Source organism: Helicoverpa armigera, chromosome 2 (assembly GCF_030705265.1).
Source record: "Helicoverpa armigera isolate CAAS_96S chromosome 2, ASM3070526v1, whole genome shotgun sequence".
In the NCBI taxonomy this organism is placed as follows: domain Eukaryota; kingdom Metazoa; phylum Arthropoda; class Insecta; order Lepidoptera; family Noctuidae; genus Helicoverpa; species Helicoverpa armigera.
In genome coordinates, this window is record NC_087121.1 from 3,526,978 (window position 1) to 3,543,822 (window position 16,845).

At 36.4% G+C, this 16,845-nt stretch overlaps 1 protein-coding gene across 1 annotated transcript in view; it reads right to left on the reverse strand.

Moving 5' to 3' along the window:
- Positions 1–16,845, reverse strand: part of LOC110372075 (uncharacterized) — a 45,981-nt gene that overhangs the window by 24,568 nt on the left and 4,568 nt on the right. The window contains exon 3 of the mRNA XM_021328599.3: positions 2,843–2,981. Within this exon, the coding sequence (XP_021184274.1) occupies positions 2,843–2,981 (139 nt within the window). The remainder of the gene's footprint in view (positions 1–2,842; positions 2,982–16,845) is intronic.

Genomic DNA, 16,845 nt, shown 5'->3' on the forward strand with positions numbered 1-16,845 from the left:
GACCTAAATCAAAAAATGTTTTTTTACTAACTATAGGCATGGGGATTTCGTCTATGAGTAAAAAAATAAATATGATTAGATTTGCCACTATTTTCACATGAATTTAAGCTTCGAAATAGACGCTGAACGGGAATTTTATAAATCATCTACAGGGGTTTTAAGTATTTAAACTACACAAATTGAAATTTATGTTCAATTAACTATATAGACAGTGAAATTAACTTGCGTTATTATAAATTAACATAGTTATAGGATAAGTAGTTAATGAGAAACAGCGGTTTGAAAAGTACCTTTTTAGGCCAAATGGCGCGCGGTTGACGTACACCACGGAGGAGAAAAGACTAGCTGAGATGCCCTAAAGCAGGTAGGTCACGCGCCTTCAGGTAGGTCAAATACGTCACGACTACGTCACGCCAGGCGTGGCTGGACACCGCCCATGTGCCGTCCTTCACATCTAACTGACATCTTGTCATAGTTGTATTTTAACCACAATTTCAACAGATTTTATTTGTTACTCGATTAAAACGATGAAATGCGCTATCATTAATTGTAGAAATTGCTTAGGATCCAAACTCAAACATACCATAAGATAAAATTTCACGTGTAATTAATATTTTAACTTTAAAACATATTTTTTGCTAGAGACATCTGTCGTCGAATAGCTGCATTTCTAGATGGATTTACAAAAAATGGGTGGTTTCCCATAAAAGGCGTATAAGGGTGGAGCACGGGTGGAGCCAGTAACGTTCCTCGTCCCCCGCTCACCCGAATTTTGGCGCGCTGCTTTGTTAGGAGATTTTACGTTAGGGCACCTCCGCTAGTCTTTTCTCCTCCGTGACGTACACGCTCTTAAACCAAGATTTAGTTTAGTCCACGGTTAAACGCGAGCCAGCTTAGATTTTTAATTCAAAATTAACTCAAAACTCGTTCAAAAATAAGTAAATTATTCTATTAAAAACTTTGATATCGTGAAGATAAAGTTAAAAGTATTATCTCTTTACGGAGTAGCGTATTTTTTAAATACATAGGTACTATTTGAATTGCATGAGATTATTTGAAGAATAATTAGCGTGAGAACTTTAGGAAAAATAAATTGTTTATTACTCTGGAGATTAACAGTAGACACATGATATTAGGAGATATATCGAAAAGTAATGCATTTTGTGACTTAATTCAAAAACTAGATGAAAGAGTAACATTACAATGCTGACGAAGATCTATGAGTTTGAATAAATTTAATGCGACACTCGCACTGGGTTTCCTACTCCTGACCTATTTTAAAGAGGTCGGTATGTCACTCACTGAGAGAAGCCATGCAAGAGTAAGTATTTATTGAAATACATATTTTATTACAAAAGATTTATTTGTGGGTTTATTTCTAAGTTTGATGAATTTTTGAGAGCATTGAACCATCAAAACTTTGACATCACTTAAAAATAAATAAAGTATCGAAAAAAGTGCTCAGACACGGGCCGTTCATCAATTGAGCTTCAAAGAATGAAACAAAAAATACCAATCACAGAAAACAACATATCGATTTAAAAATGGAAAGCAACCTTCAACAGATAATCATAGACAATTTGAGTAAAAAGTTTCCATTACAAAAAGTATGTAAAGAACATTAGAATCAGCCAGTAACAACACGTGGTGATTCATACGATTAAATACTACTTTGTTCACGTACTTCAAGCCTGCCAGTAACAAATGTGGCGGGAACTTTGTCTCTGATTCTCATTTATTTTCGTCGCCCTAGCTTAACAGGATTTAAATGGAATACTCTTGTTGAAAGAGTTAAATCTGTTTTAGATTTTAAGTGAGCGTGGTTTATGATGAAGTAGAGCAATTTAAAATATTAACGAGAGAATTGTTTAGCCTTTATTATTAGCAAACTATTGCAGTACCGATTAAGTAATTGTTTGAGGAAATATTAGAATGGTAACAATAAATAAGCTACATACTTAAGATAACTTATACCCGTCATACCACCCCGCAGCAATCTAAGAATAATTCCAAGAAGATCTCAAACAAAGAGACTAGAAATTCCACTACCAGAGTGAACCTTCAACTATCATCGGTATTTCTAACTGCTATCTTCTATGTATAGCCAACAATTCCAATTACTAGCAACTCTTGTCACGTGGGAAATAACATCAGTGATGTGAGCTATCGCTCGTCAGTAGGAAGTTCGCGTCACTGCCAGCTGGCCTATTAATAATGCAACCAAGTGTAATGCCAACTTGGACCTACATTACTTCGAACTTTATCAATTTGTAGAGGTACAAGTTTTCTAACCTTGAAGGGACCTTTTTTGTTTGAAATACTTTTGTCATGCTACACTCCCATTATAATGGTGACTACGCGTATTTTTTTATCCTTTCAAAATGTTAATTTACTTTGGATTTCGAATACAAGAATTCGATTCTACGAACAAATTCCATTTATTTTATACACGTTTTACTAAAGTACATATTCTTATCCTTATCCGTAAATGTCTGAAGTAGCTGGCTTGCGAGAAACCGGTATTTTCTTCTCAAGACCGGACCAAGGAAGATGGTACAGAATTTTAGATTAGATCTTAAACGTATGAAGACTTTAAAGTCTTACGTAGCTATAAAGCGTCACTGCGCTACGAACTTGCGAAGACGCTACGTGCTACGTTTCGTAGCAATCCGTAGCGCTACGAGATTAAAGAAACTACAGTTTACGATGCGAGCGATGTTGGAGGTAGATTTAATTCTGCATTTGCGAAGTTTAATTAATTTTGCCGGTGTAGCAAAAACTTTATTTTGTACTGCAAATGCAGTTTCAAGATTTACGTCTAGATCTTTGTATGTGAGGTTACCTTTGCGACTTTCTCGTCCAGTAGCCATTGCAGTGCCGTGTTCGACGCATTGGCGAGCGCGGCCAGGGCTGCATGTTCCCACACCACGTGCTCCCAATGCTCTGTCATGATGGCCGCACATAGCATCGCCGTCGAGCAGCTGACAAACAAAGAAAATCTCCTTTATTTACCGTCTTTTGACAAACTACGTAAGAAAGGGCTCTTTGACACGCTGAATATACGGGCGACTTTGATCCTCTCGTTTTTCTCATAACCATTAATCAGGCGAAGATTAATCCTGACCGGAATAAATGACAATCTCGCAAAAAAAGCAAAGTTCAGAATGAACCTCATTTTCTGAGCGATCGATTGAGCTCGAGGCGAAAATCTGAGGGCTTTGGCAGATGTAAATTGTAGGTACCTACATAGGTACTAAGGTACATCGTTTAGAGATTTCTCCCTTAAAACACATGTAACTTTAACTTTCATTTTGGTACTGCATAAGTGGCCTCGGAAGCTCAATTTTTCAAGTCAGGGACGATTTATATAAAATTGATAAAGAATGAGCGAAGCATTATTCTTCCAGTGCATCGCTTAAGAATCGCTTAAGCTTGCACACGCTTCGTCTTCAATCACAAGAGCATATTGCAAAAAGTATCGCGAGTTCTAACACTAGCAGATGGCCACGTCTTGAAGATAAATTATACGAATAATGCCGTAATTTCTCAACTGCCAAACGAAATTGCTCTCTTAGCGAAATAGTTTTATTTTTATTCTGTTTCGTAGAATGAAAAATGCATGACGAGTTTTGAATATTGCAGTTTGAAGATAAAACTTTTAGTTGTATCGATTTATCTCTTTGATAAAGCTGTCTGTATTTGGTGTGTCTTTCGAGCAGAAGAATTTGTCTCAAGGGACAGTAATCTATCACACATTGAAACCTTTCTTTGACTAAATATTCTATGTGACACAAAGCAAGACGAGAATTTCATCAAAAGAAGAGTTAAAGAAGTTGCCAACTTTGAGAAGTCCCGATTTAGAATCTCAGTTATATTTGACGAACTTTGTAGTGGGACGCGTGCATTTTTTATTACCCTCAAGGCAGCCGCTTTAAAGATGTCAAGACTAAACGTCCTTTCTATTTTATATATATAGTTCTGTGATTTAGGAGACAGGAATTCTTCAAGAAAAATACAAAATTGAGCTCAATTTGTACCTACTGTTTTAAGAGCGAAATTAACGCAACTCGTAGCAATTAGTTTCAATACAATTTTGGTGTCTTAGGAATGTATATTAAAGCAGTATATGGGACCAAGAAATAAACGAAGCTGCCTTTATAGCATTGTTTTAGTACTTCGCGGCAGTGATATCTCTATTTAGCTTCGTAAACAGAATTCGTATGGCTTTTGTTTATCCGAGTTTATTTGGCAGACGCTTACAACAATCGATTCTATAGGCGATGACATATAGTACACCTAGATCTAGCTAGAGGGTTAACTCTAAAAATAACTTTTTCCAGAAAAGACGAAAAACTGAATCCTCCTTCCCTGTGCGTGGAACAGAAGTGTAACAGTTTAAAACCCCCTTTAGCTTCAGGTGGAATCTATACTTTTTTTTTTGTCGAAGCTAACAAAAATTGATGTTTTTGGGAAAAGTTACGAGTAGTTTTATGTCCAGAGACAGTTTTATGCTGCATCGAAATAGACAACGAAAATCGTGTGTGACAAAAACTCACGATAAAAGACTGCTAGGAAATATCGAACACAATTTTTAACGAATCGCTATTGTGAATGCTGTTACATTTTGCTTGGCATTATTCCAGAATATTCTATCTGTGATCGGAATATGGAAGTGGCTTTGATCAATTTTCTCCTTCAACAGTGTATAAAATAAAGTCGATATTCTAAGCACTTACCTCTTTTGAATTATACCTCTTTTTGGCTTATATGGGAGAATTTACTAGTGTCAAAGAAAATATTTATTGAGTTCATTTTTTTTCAACTAAAATTATATCAAAGGCAGCTTAATTAAAAACCACCCTCAATCAGATAAATATGATAAAGAAACCAAATATTTACTGTTTATTTTGTAGACAATTTATACCTTAAGTCTAATTAATATAGAACCCTTGATCTAATAATTCGAAGCAATTACAGCGGCCCACTAATCGCTTCAATGACTGTAATTTATCAAATTAATGTTCAATGCTAATATTATCATATCTAACGTTGAATATTGCTGTTAGTTCGTGGATAATAATAATGACTTGTAATTAGTATTCTATTCGCGAATACCTGTAATTGCGACTTGTAAGACAACAAAGATATCATAACTTTGAAATTGCTTTTGCTTGTTTATCTTAGTTCTGTCTGTTGTTGTTTAGTCTATGTCTGGTTAATAGCTAAATGTGAAATTGGTATTTTGAGAATTATGACTGCAAAGTTTTGTAGATGGTACTCGTATTTTAAAAAGATATTATAACTTTTGCCATGATGTTGTAAGCTGGGCTCCAATCCATTATCAGCCCAGCTATCTGCCGATAGCTGTCCGATTGTTTAGCCAGCTAATAATTACTTGATCAGTGTAATGTAGGTACGCATAATTGAATTCAATTGAATAACTTATCATTGCCTAATCTATTGGCCTGCTAAAAGCATGTATCCTACAGATGGGTCTTTTTTTCACACAGGGTCTTAATATCAAAGAATGACACCATTAAAAGGTCAACCGGCTGGTCAAATATAGATCTCAATCTTATAGAAACTTATAGTAAACAAAAACAGTTGTTAAAGAAACCCAATTAAAAGTTTGAACAGTAAAGTTGCCAGCTTGACAAACTTAGAGTGGTTTCTTATAATAATAATGGCTAGATTCCAGTTTGACGTTCTCATTATATCGTGTCTACCTCTATAAAAGGATGACTAGTTTGGTACTTCACATCAGACTGACTCAAAGGCAGAATTCCGACCTACGTATCTGAAGCCAACGACCGAGTGACGCACGGTTCGATTTCCATACTTTGACTTTGTGACACATAGGCGTATAGTTACATACTTTCACCATCAGACATCGAGGTAAAATAAAAAGTATAGTTAGATGATTGGCACAGTGAAAACCGCAAAGAAGGGGAAGAAAAAGTTTATCTACGTTTAAAAAATAATACTGGCTGATTATGCTGCGACTCTTTTAATGACAAATAGTGTGCATTTTGAAGGATATTTTTGAGTAATACTGAGAAGCGACCCGAGTGAAACGGTGAGAAACTGCTTGTATGGTATTGTATATAAAGCCTTCTAGAATACTATAGTCTGTAACGAAGATAGTTTCATAGATTACAGCTTTAGTCGGACTGACAGTTCGCTTACAAACTGTCTTTGTGATGGAGAGATGAATTGAGCAGGCGAGAATTCGGAGACCAGGGCTTTAGCGTGAATTAATGTTTCTTTTTGGCAACATTCGTTACTTTTTGACAGATGGAAACATTACTTTATGCTGAGGCTCAAATCTCTCTATAAATCTATATGTGTGGCACGTTATTTTTAAAGCTTAGGTATGGGGCCTTAGATTATTTATTACAAAGAGGGAATATTACGACATAAGATTGCGTTCCTTTTATGGGTGGCAAATATATATTTTGCTCTGCACTCGAGATAAGGAAAATTGCGTAACAGCGGTCTGGTACTTGTAGATAGCAGAACAAATTATAAGAGAAAAGAGAGGATGTCACACATAAATTCTCTAATATATTTTTCCTTAATATTAGAGTCAGGATGTAAGCGTCAACAACATACACATTGTCATAACGTACCTACATTTGGTCCCGCAGATGTTGTACAGGTAGGTACTACAGTTTAATCAACTTTCAGGTACAAGTTTGGTAGCACACTTTCAAGTCAGTTTATGACGATTTTTATTCCACTCATTAAATCACAATTTCATGATATAATCCCAATACTTAAATATTACGGATCAGTTCTGTTGAGATAAGTAGAACTAATGCAAAAGCAGTATATACCGATAGCCGTTCGTTCGGTCGTAAATGTCGTATCGAGCTTCCTACAGCGAAGAGTTTCTTTAAACTTTGCTGGCACCCTCTCTCAACTTACATAATATAAAATTTTCAGCGATACGCCGCACTTGCGGTATCGTAAAGGAAAATGAAAACGCTCTGTCATAAGTTGAAAAGATGTTGCAGTGGGTAGAAAATCTGCAAGAAAATAGGTACAGATAGAACTAATTATTTGATTTTGAGAGCTTAGCCATTTACTTAAGCTAATGATTGAAGTAGTTACCTAATTTATTCAATTCCAAATAATTGTAATCAGCACTTTGAGGGTTCGAAAAACTACGAGTCAGCAGCACTAGCAATTATTTGCTAAATTAACTCATTAATTCAGTCCGAATTACATGTCTACGTGTAAGGAATAAAGATTACATAGATTTTCTAGGATCGTGAGGGCGAAGCAAATTGTCTAACATTTAACGAAGATTTAGTACGTCAACGTATAATTTAACACGTTCTGCCACAGTGATATATCACTTACGTGACGTGATTTTAATTAATTTCGGTACGAATAAAATTGTTTTTATACTAAGACATATTGTTATGAACGTAAGTCCATATTTCCAAAACCTTCCATAAAACGGTTATAACATAGATATTACAGAAGAGACCTTTATAAATATTAGTTTCCACTAGTGGTTTCACCCGCGTCCTGTGCGAAATTCTTCACGGCCCTGGATACAATGCCTTCCTAGATGCAATATGACACTGTGAACTGAAATAAGTGTGCACAAGCAAAAAAACTCTTTACCTTTATAATACTCATATAGATCGTGCTTTAGATACCCATAATCTAAATTGTTCATCATAAATAATGTGGGCGTTTAAAAGCCAAACAATATGTTTGATGCCTAACATTTACTTTTGTGTAGGGAATATTTTTACAAGCACAAAGGCCAAATATTTCAGGCTGAAACAAAAACATGTGAGAGTAAAAACGCGAGCCCTAAAGGTAACAAAGCCAAAGAAAAATGTACGGAATAAGTATGTATTAAATATTTTTCTTTTTGCCATTATTTCTTACAGAGATGATGAAATATTATTTCTCTGTGTCGCTCGACCACGTCTCAATAAAACATTGTTTGGTAGGTACATTACTTCAATATAATATTTATGGATACAATATTTTTTGTATGATACATATTAATAATTATCCTAGAAGACAGACTTTATTGCAAAGAGATACATATTTTCAACAGTTTTGAAAGGTAAGGCAGGCAAAGGTAAGGTAAGGAAAACGCAAACGATAGAAGACCATACAATTTGTTTTATGTTTATGTGTAAGGACCTCAAGAAATTGACATTTAGCTACATGAAAGTCGAGTCCTTGGCTGTTGCCATTATAAGATACATATCTTGAGGCGATGGCAACTACCTGACATCAGCATTACGTGGGGAAGGGAATTTTATTCGCCCTAAAGATAAAAAGAAAACATGAAAGATTATTTTTTTACGACGAAGGCCGTATACTTTTTTGTGTGAAACAAGTACGTGTACAGCTATCTTAATAAGCATCGTGATACGAAGAAAACCGCGGGAATGCAATGAATAATAGAACTTTTTTATGAGTCTTTAAATTGTATATAAACGACATTTCATTAACATTCTTAAGCACTGAAATATGGAGAATAACAATTCAAAGAATAGAAGAAAATATTGTCGGTACTTAATAGTAGATTATTTTCCGTCTTTTTTGTACAAAGCTCGTAAGAAATGAAATTTCTCCGCTTCCCTTTGCCGATATTCGGAATTTTATTACGAAAGTTTTTTGTGTTATTCTGCTGGACTTATGGATTACCGCTGTTAATCTTTTTCTTTGTTTAGGTAGGTTCCTTACAATTCCTATGTACCTTGTGAGCAGAAACGTTATAAATCATCATCACCTTCCTAGCTTTTTGCCAACAATATTTTGGTTGGCAAAAGCCACTAAAAAAGCACAATGCTGAAAAGTCTGATGCGGCTGACTAGCAGTGTTTTACATGGAGTGACTGTCTATCTGGCCCTATCAAGCACAGACTTTCTTTCTTCTGACTTCGTTATAAATGTTCTTTTAATTAATACGAATCACTTGTACCCCAACGTTTTACTGTCATTTCAGACTTGGTTCTGTTTCACATAGAAATAGATTTTAGCCCGGCAGGATTACAGCTCAATTTGGCACAGCAGGGTATTTATAATAGATTCAGTTCGCAGTCGAAAGCCTTGAATCAAGGTACCGTTCCGGTAACGAGGAGGACGCTACGGATATTAGATCGGGGTTCCAATAACCTGACATTAGCTTCGTGTCAGGCTGTCAAATTCTGATTGTCCCGTTTGGACTGTGATTGGATCATAGAGAATTATGTCTCAAGGTTATGTTTAAGAAAAAAATTGAAACGTATTCTTCATCTCCAAGAAATAAAACTTAATTTTATATCGGAAACTTTGTAACACACAAAACAATTGTTCAAGCCGCGATTTGAGCGTAGGCTCCGATAAACTTCTACCCGGAAAATGGAACCGTTCAAACTCTCAACTTCGAAATATTCATACGAACGAAGACGAAGTTATTTGTTGTCATTTCAATGTAGCGAGGGCTTTGTTTTGAAAGTTTCCCTTAGGCCTGATTTATGCAGCTGAAGTAAGATCGTAAAAACAAAGTGAACGTATACCTTTTCGTGCAAGATCACCCGTGCCGTCCCGACAGCCAATTTAATGCCACGTAAACAGAAATCACTGAGGCACGCCAATATCATCTACTGGATTTGAATATACAAATGTATTTTTTCCATTTTGCCCAAAATTGATTTTAGGAGACCTTTTAGGTTCGAAATCGGAGAGTCTTAAGAGTCCTTAAAAATAATGGTCTTGTCTTCGCTTCAGTAATTGAATTTATGTGCCTATTCTTTAAAGGTACTGAAAGATTGTTGAAGCGAAATTTTTATGTAAGTAAAAATACTTTCAATGAATGGCTCGTTCGAATAATGGTCAGAAGTGTAACCGTATAAATAGGTAATGGAAAAATGAAACGTCCCCAAAAATCTCTGTGAAGGCTACATATTTCGGTATAAAATTGATATAGTATTTGCGGCAATATGTACTGTGCTAGGTACAAGGCAAAGTTCGGGAGTACTCTGGGGTAAAACTTCGTGCTCCAACACTTCGTGATTTCGCTGAAAGTAGCACGACTGCCTGCTCGGACGTGTAAGTGGCTGGGGAGTTCTTTTGTTTCCGAAAAGAGGTCTCCTTTGCAGTGATATCTCGTTGCTTTTGGCACTTTCTTGTGTAAAAGACAAGTTGAACAATGGAACTACATGAACAATTCTTAAAAAAGTATTTTTTTAGGTTGATACACTTTCGAGCGAGCCTTAAGATTTTACATTGTTCAGTTTTTATTGTGTCTACATCGTTAAGATAAATCTGCGAAACTAGAAAAGAAATATTTTATCGTATCCTCAATTCTTCGTATAACAGTACACACAATTGAATCACTTTACATAAAGTGTAGCAATAAATATAAATACGCTGTTTAATGTTTATTCAGTGAACTTGACACAGTACAGGCTGGGTGCTCCATCGATTGTGGGAGAGGCGCCAGAGCGTCTGCTCTGAAGCCCCCTGTCTCCATACATCACGATTATTCTCCCCGCTACGTTACTGTTGCCAATTTACTCTGTGGACGGGCCAAATGGCCTAAATGTCTCTAACTTCGAAGATTCGCACTCAAAGACACCAATGAAGCTATATGTGCCCACTAGGAAGGAAACTTTTGACATTCAATGGCCAATACATTACAAGAAATAGTTTTTGGAGGAATGGTGATAAAATGACACTTTCTGTCCCTTTCAATAGATTTTCTGGGTGAGAAAACACGCCTTCTGTAATATTCAGAATTTTTGTCGTCAGATATGAAGCTCGGATCAAAATGGCAGCGTGTTTGAAACGCGAAAGTATTGATAATGAACTACTTTAGTCCTGGCTCGTTGTCGCGGCAGGGACGAAGAATAAAAGTGGCCCAAATCATCGTCAGATTACGTGACCCACCGCTCTAATGAGTTCGTGACCTTATTTACAAAGACCTACAAGCGAAGGGGCTTAGAAAATGTCACTCACCTTTAAATTACATTAAAAACAGTAATAACAAGGCTTTTTGTTAATTTCCGCGAATTAAAACTTGTCCTAATGATTGACAGTCAAATGGGGATTAGTGGAATATCACTGGTACGACAGCAAAATGAAGCGAGAAAATATATCAATTACAAATTTTTTTAACCAGGTTTGTTCCTGTATTTCAACCACATTTAAATGGAGCTAAGTATTTTGTGAAAGACATAAAAGTCTTACTACACTCACAATGACTATGGCCATATTGTGATTCACAAAAATATTTCATCTACATCGATTTATTGGTTTGGCAGAGAAAGCCTTAGTAACTGACAGCCAGACAGCATTACTTTCGCATTAATAATAATATTACTAAGTAAGGATTAAAACTCTTGTAGGGACGTAGCGCCCGCATCGTTTAAAGACTTAGTCTAGATTTTATGTCTTACATACTTAGGTAGATTTTTGAATGGAGCTTAATGAGGGAGTCTTTAAGGTTGCTGCTCCGCTTTATACCTCCTTTATGAACGTAGAAATTCCAGATGCCGTTGTCTGGTGTATTTCATATTTTTTCTCTATGCCTTTTTTCTATAGCATATAGATAGACACTGTTAGATTGTATGCCTCCACTTTTGTTATTCACAGAATAGCTATAGTTTCTAACAATTTATCGTATGCAAAGCGCCGCTTTGATGCCTAGTTGTCAGTTCAGTTTGCCTGTGTAGGCGTCGATCGACACGTCATAGGAACAGTGGTATTGTTATAACTAGTCATATGACTGTGAAACGGCCCGAATGTATGCGTCAAAGCTGTCTAAAGTTTGCTTTTGTGTCAAAGCTAAGGTACATAGCATAGGTACAGTTCGCGAAGCTGCGTTTTTTGATGTTCATTATATTGTCTGCTTTCTTTTGTTTTTTATACACCAGTGAGACACATGTGACAACGCTTTCGACGCGCATTTTTAGGCGGTTTTCAAACCAAACTGACTGTCAGCCGCCGAATGTGAGCGAACTTTTTCGTTCACAGCTAACCGAGGAAACGTTATTACGCTACGCATAGACGCTGATTTTCGGCGGCTGACAGTCAGTTTGGTTTGAACGCAGCCGAGTTACGGCACTTTGCGTACCGAAGAGCAGAGCGTTGTAATGTGCAATCCCTTTTATGTTAGACATAAAAATCCTAGAAAATGGAGGTGGTGAGGTCTCTATAAACTGAGAAAACGGATTCGATACGGAATGGCTGTTTACCACATAAAATTTAATAATAAGTATAGTGAACTACAGACCTAACACGTAAAAGCACTAAAGTTTCATGCGGAGAATGTTTTGGGCGAAGCTTGGACCATATAATAAAATACTAGTTCACGATATGGTCTTTACATACGACATTTTATGGGAAATATATGTACTGTTTTCCACTTATATTGAAGGTATTATCAGATCAATATAGGTGGGTACTTACCGCTACTTCCCTTTTTCAAGAATTAGTTAATTCTTAAAAGCGGAGACCATTTCATTTCCGTTTTTATTTACTACCTCATTTGCATTCATAGCCTATCGTTAAGAAAAATGTAACAATACCTACTCATTTGGAATGAAATGCAAAAAACAAAAAGTCCGACCTTTAGAAAAGCAAGAAACACCAATAACTTTTTCGCCGGCCCGGATAAGAAAACTCATTTAATTTCAATCACCGATTTAAGAGCAGATATAAGGACTATCAAGAATTACGTAATCGCTTCTAAAAGGTAAGATAAGCTTACAAAGGGCCTCACTCTTGGTATCCAAGATACTCTCGGAGTAGGTACCCGCATACTGCAAACTTTTAGTCGGCTGATAATTTGTTTGGGCTCATAAATCAGAAGGGAGACTATAGTAGAACGCACATTATAAAGATCAGTTTTCAGTCGGCATCAGATCGACTGAGAACTTTGATTGGATTCAGAATTTTCGCCAATCATCGAGTCAACCGCTGGCCGACAAAAATATGTATATTTTTTAAGAAAATCTAAATTGTTAAATGAAGTAAAAGTTTTTAGTCGGTCTGATATCGGCCAAATACGATTTATGAGCCCAAAGCAACAATCGGCCGACTAAAAGTCTGCAGTATGCGCGTATTTACTCTACTCTTGCTATCCAAAGACGCACTTAAGATTTCCAAGGGATAAGAACAATTAATTTTATACGCGGTATTCTCAATTTATCACTGCTGAGTAACATAATACGATATTTACTTCAGCACCGGCCTGTGAATTTGTTTGTGTACAATAGCTGAATTATAAATGCTTAGTAATGGTCCGTGCTATAGCACAATAACGCTAATAGTTAGCTTTGTTAGTGCTTTGTTTATTCAGAGATATTCCGTGTGTATTGTTGGTTATTTTGTGGGTGTTACGACAGTTGTGTGAGGTATTTGACAGTGTTATAATTTTGCCTAATAAGTCCATATGATCCTATAAATAATAATGATTTAACCTAGTCAAATTCTTGCTGTCCTCCAAGAAGCAAGGCGTTATAATGCACAAGCGTATGCCCAAACACAAGTTTAAAACAACAGAAGCAATACAAAACGACCAGCGAGAGATGAAATCGTAAGTACTAGTGGGCCTTACAAATACACTCTTTTGCAAAAAAAACGGGCACCTATGCGAAAACGTGGTTTTAAGGACTGTACGTGTATTTCAAAGGATTTTAATAACTGTAGGATGTTACTAGCATCAAAAGGGTTAGACAAGCATGCATGAGAGTGTATTCTAAATTTAAATTTTGGAGAAATGTTAAGAAAATGGTCATACCTTGCTTTGGACTAGTTCGTGGTAGAAAGTTCGTCGGCGTGTTGAAAAGTTTTTGACGTGATTTTCACGTATGCTTGTCTAACTCTTTTGATGCTAGTAATATCCTACAGTTATTAAAACCCTTTGAAATACACGTAAAGTCCTTAAAACCAAGATTTCGCATAAGTGCTCGCTTTTTTTGCAAAAGAGTTTATAACAGCTGGTACCTAGGTACACATGGTATCGGTTTAGTTTAACTGCTAAGTCGTGTTTTAATAAATTTTTGGCGGTTATCATTGAACTTTGGCAATTCTTTGGATTTCAAAGGTTTTTAGACCAATTCTGGGTGGTCTGGGAGGTCATTAGCCAGCCAATCGCAATTAGCTCTCTCGTACTTCGGCTAGTTCCCTCAGGACGTGGTTAAAACCGACGGCAAAGAGCTAGCAAATTACACAGTCATTTATAAGACCACTTATCTTGGCAAGCAATTTGTGAAAGGCAATTGTAGGAAATGAATCCATTTATCGTTCACTGACAGGGTGGGAACGTGCAAATGTGACTTTTATAGGTAGGTAATGTCATAAACAACAGCTATCGATTTTTTTTTATATTCTGTTGTGGAAACCTTTTTAATTATTCGTAAAATAATGTAGACTGTCGGACTGCTGACAATCGATAAATCGGTTCGAATACTCATATTGTAACCCTAGACATAGGTAAAGTAACATTTTAAACTTCAAAACTGAGCCAAATTCGTTACTCTCGAGTGAGAGAAAACAATGCAGGTAGTGTCTTTGTTTCAGAATTAAATCTAGCTCGGGTGTGCACAGCCAATTAAGGCATAGTCTTTAGCACAGTGCCGACAAACGAAACTCGATTCGGAAACATTGCTGTGAAACTCTTGTGTGCCAAACTTTATCAAATATTTAGTGAGCAGATGGGCAGATTATTTCTAAGTATATTATACACATACTTTAGTTTTCAGTTAATCGCGTCATGCATACCTATGAAAATTTTCTTTTATGTGACTGTAACAAAATTCTTTTACGCGTTCACGTCACAAGCATATCACAGGCATCTTAAGCATTTTCGATTTGCAGTCAAGCGGTTTACTCAAATTAACCAGGTACGTAATCCAGACGATTTAGGGTCAATTCACACTGAAAGAGCAGCGGCCGGCAGCGGCCGGCAGCGGCCGTAATTGCAAGGGATTGAGCGTGAGCGCGGCGGGCCGCGCGGCGCCGCGCTCTTACATTTTCCGTGCTCTTACGGCCGCTGCCGGCCGCTGCTCTTTCAGTGTGAATTGACCCTTATCAAGAAAAGTCTTTCCTAAAAAGAATTTAGGTACAGACTTTCCTGACTTTCATTATTAGGCACGTTCGGTCAATATGTTCATACTGTCAATTTGGCGTTAGCGTGAGTCGTAGTCTCGCGTCTTTTGTTTTATCCTGTTTACACTCGCTTTCATGTGGATTCAGACCCATCGTATTATCAAACATAGCGTTATTTTACTAGAATGCCACATTTGTTTGTGCCTATTATGCTTGAATAGATGTTGGTACCTTAGAGCGTGTAACAATCCTGAGCTGCCAGGAGTACAAAGGAGTCAATTTTTTTGTTTGAAATATGTTACATGGAGTATAGGAACAAATGCATGTTGGTACTGGTACCTTCCTTATAATATGTGCATTGTAATAATATCTGCTAAGTACCTATCTAAAAATAAACAATAACAATCAGAAACACAAGCATAACATACTTGACACTAAATACTTATTACATACGACTGTGAACGTATACGAGGTACATTTTACAAAGGGGAAGGTATGGCAATAGGTACCATCTCCGGTTGGTTAAATTCTCTAAGGTCCTTCGCAGTTCTCAAACGTAGATTTTATCCTCAGCAAAGGGATTTGAAATATCACGTTGTATTGTGTTTTTTTCTTTGTTGTATTTTTTTGTCGACGTTTTCTACTTTGATTAAAGTCACGTAGATATCCGTACCTTGAAAACTACGATTTTCTTACCGTTTCAAATACCTTCCTCTACCCATCGTGTTACTATCTAAATAGGTATTTGTAGGTAAAAAGCCGTAAGGTATATGGCTATGGCTACGTCCTTCAACTTGTGGCTCATTTCCCACAGGGAACCATTTTGTATGACCGTATCGTGTGTGACTTATTGACCGAATAGGTCAAATACGGCGTAATGAAAATATGTTGTTTGTTACAACGAGTTAAACGCTTAGGTATACATATTTACAACATAGACCTACGTATTACATACTTACGTGAAGAAGAAGTTTTACAAAGTTAGTTACTCTTTTATTGACCAACAACGCTATTGTTTGCCGATCTATCACCATATTCCATCTTTACATCAAAACTTATGTTTTCCTCACAACACAGAAATTCCTTTAGGAGCTTATTTATTACATAAGATTTATGATTATGTCAATCCATTTGTTCCTTTAAGGAAATGTATGTAAATGGGTATTGCCCCAGTGAGCAATAAAGAAAAAGAGGAAATCTTTGAATGCTAGGAACTTTCCTTTCAATGTTTGTCGTTAGCCAGTTATGCGTAGAAGGGTTATGTCATTGTTGGAAGGTAACAATATGGGACTAAGTGCTAAGAGATATTGATTCGGAATATTTGGACGGAGAATAAAAAAAAAACTTGGTTATCACGTTTGTAAAAAGTGAAAGAGTTTCAACTACATATAGGTAGGTACTTAGTCATCGTCATCATCATATCAGCGAATTGCCGCCCACTGGTTACCATAATATTGATATTAAATCCTAAACCTTTTACTTTAGTTGTAGCCAAAAGCCAAAATGACATTACATTTAAGTTCTTCATGTTTAAATCTGCTCTATAAATCGTCAGTGAAACAAATTCGTTTTAAATTCCGTTAGTAATACTCAAGCAGGTACAAACGAATTTAAAAACAATCGTTGCAATCAATTTCAGGCTTTACAAAGAGCTTACGCTCGTTCACTATCCGCTTTCAGTAAAGGCGAAAAGGGTAGCGTGTCTCTAAGCTCTATTTTTATCAAACTTGATTCAAGCTTTGCGCTCCTTTGAAAGATTTAACTTTCTTTTTAA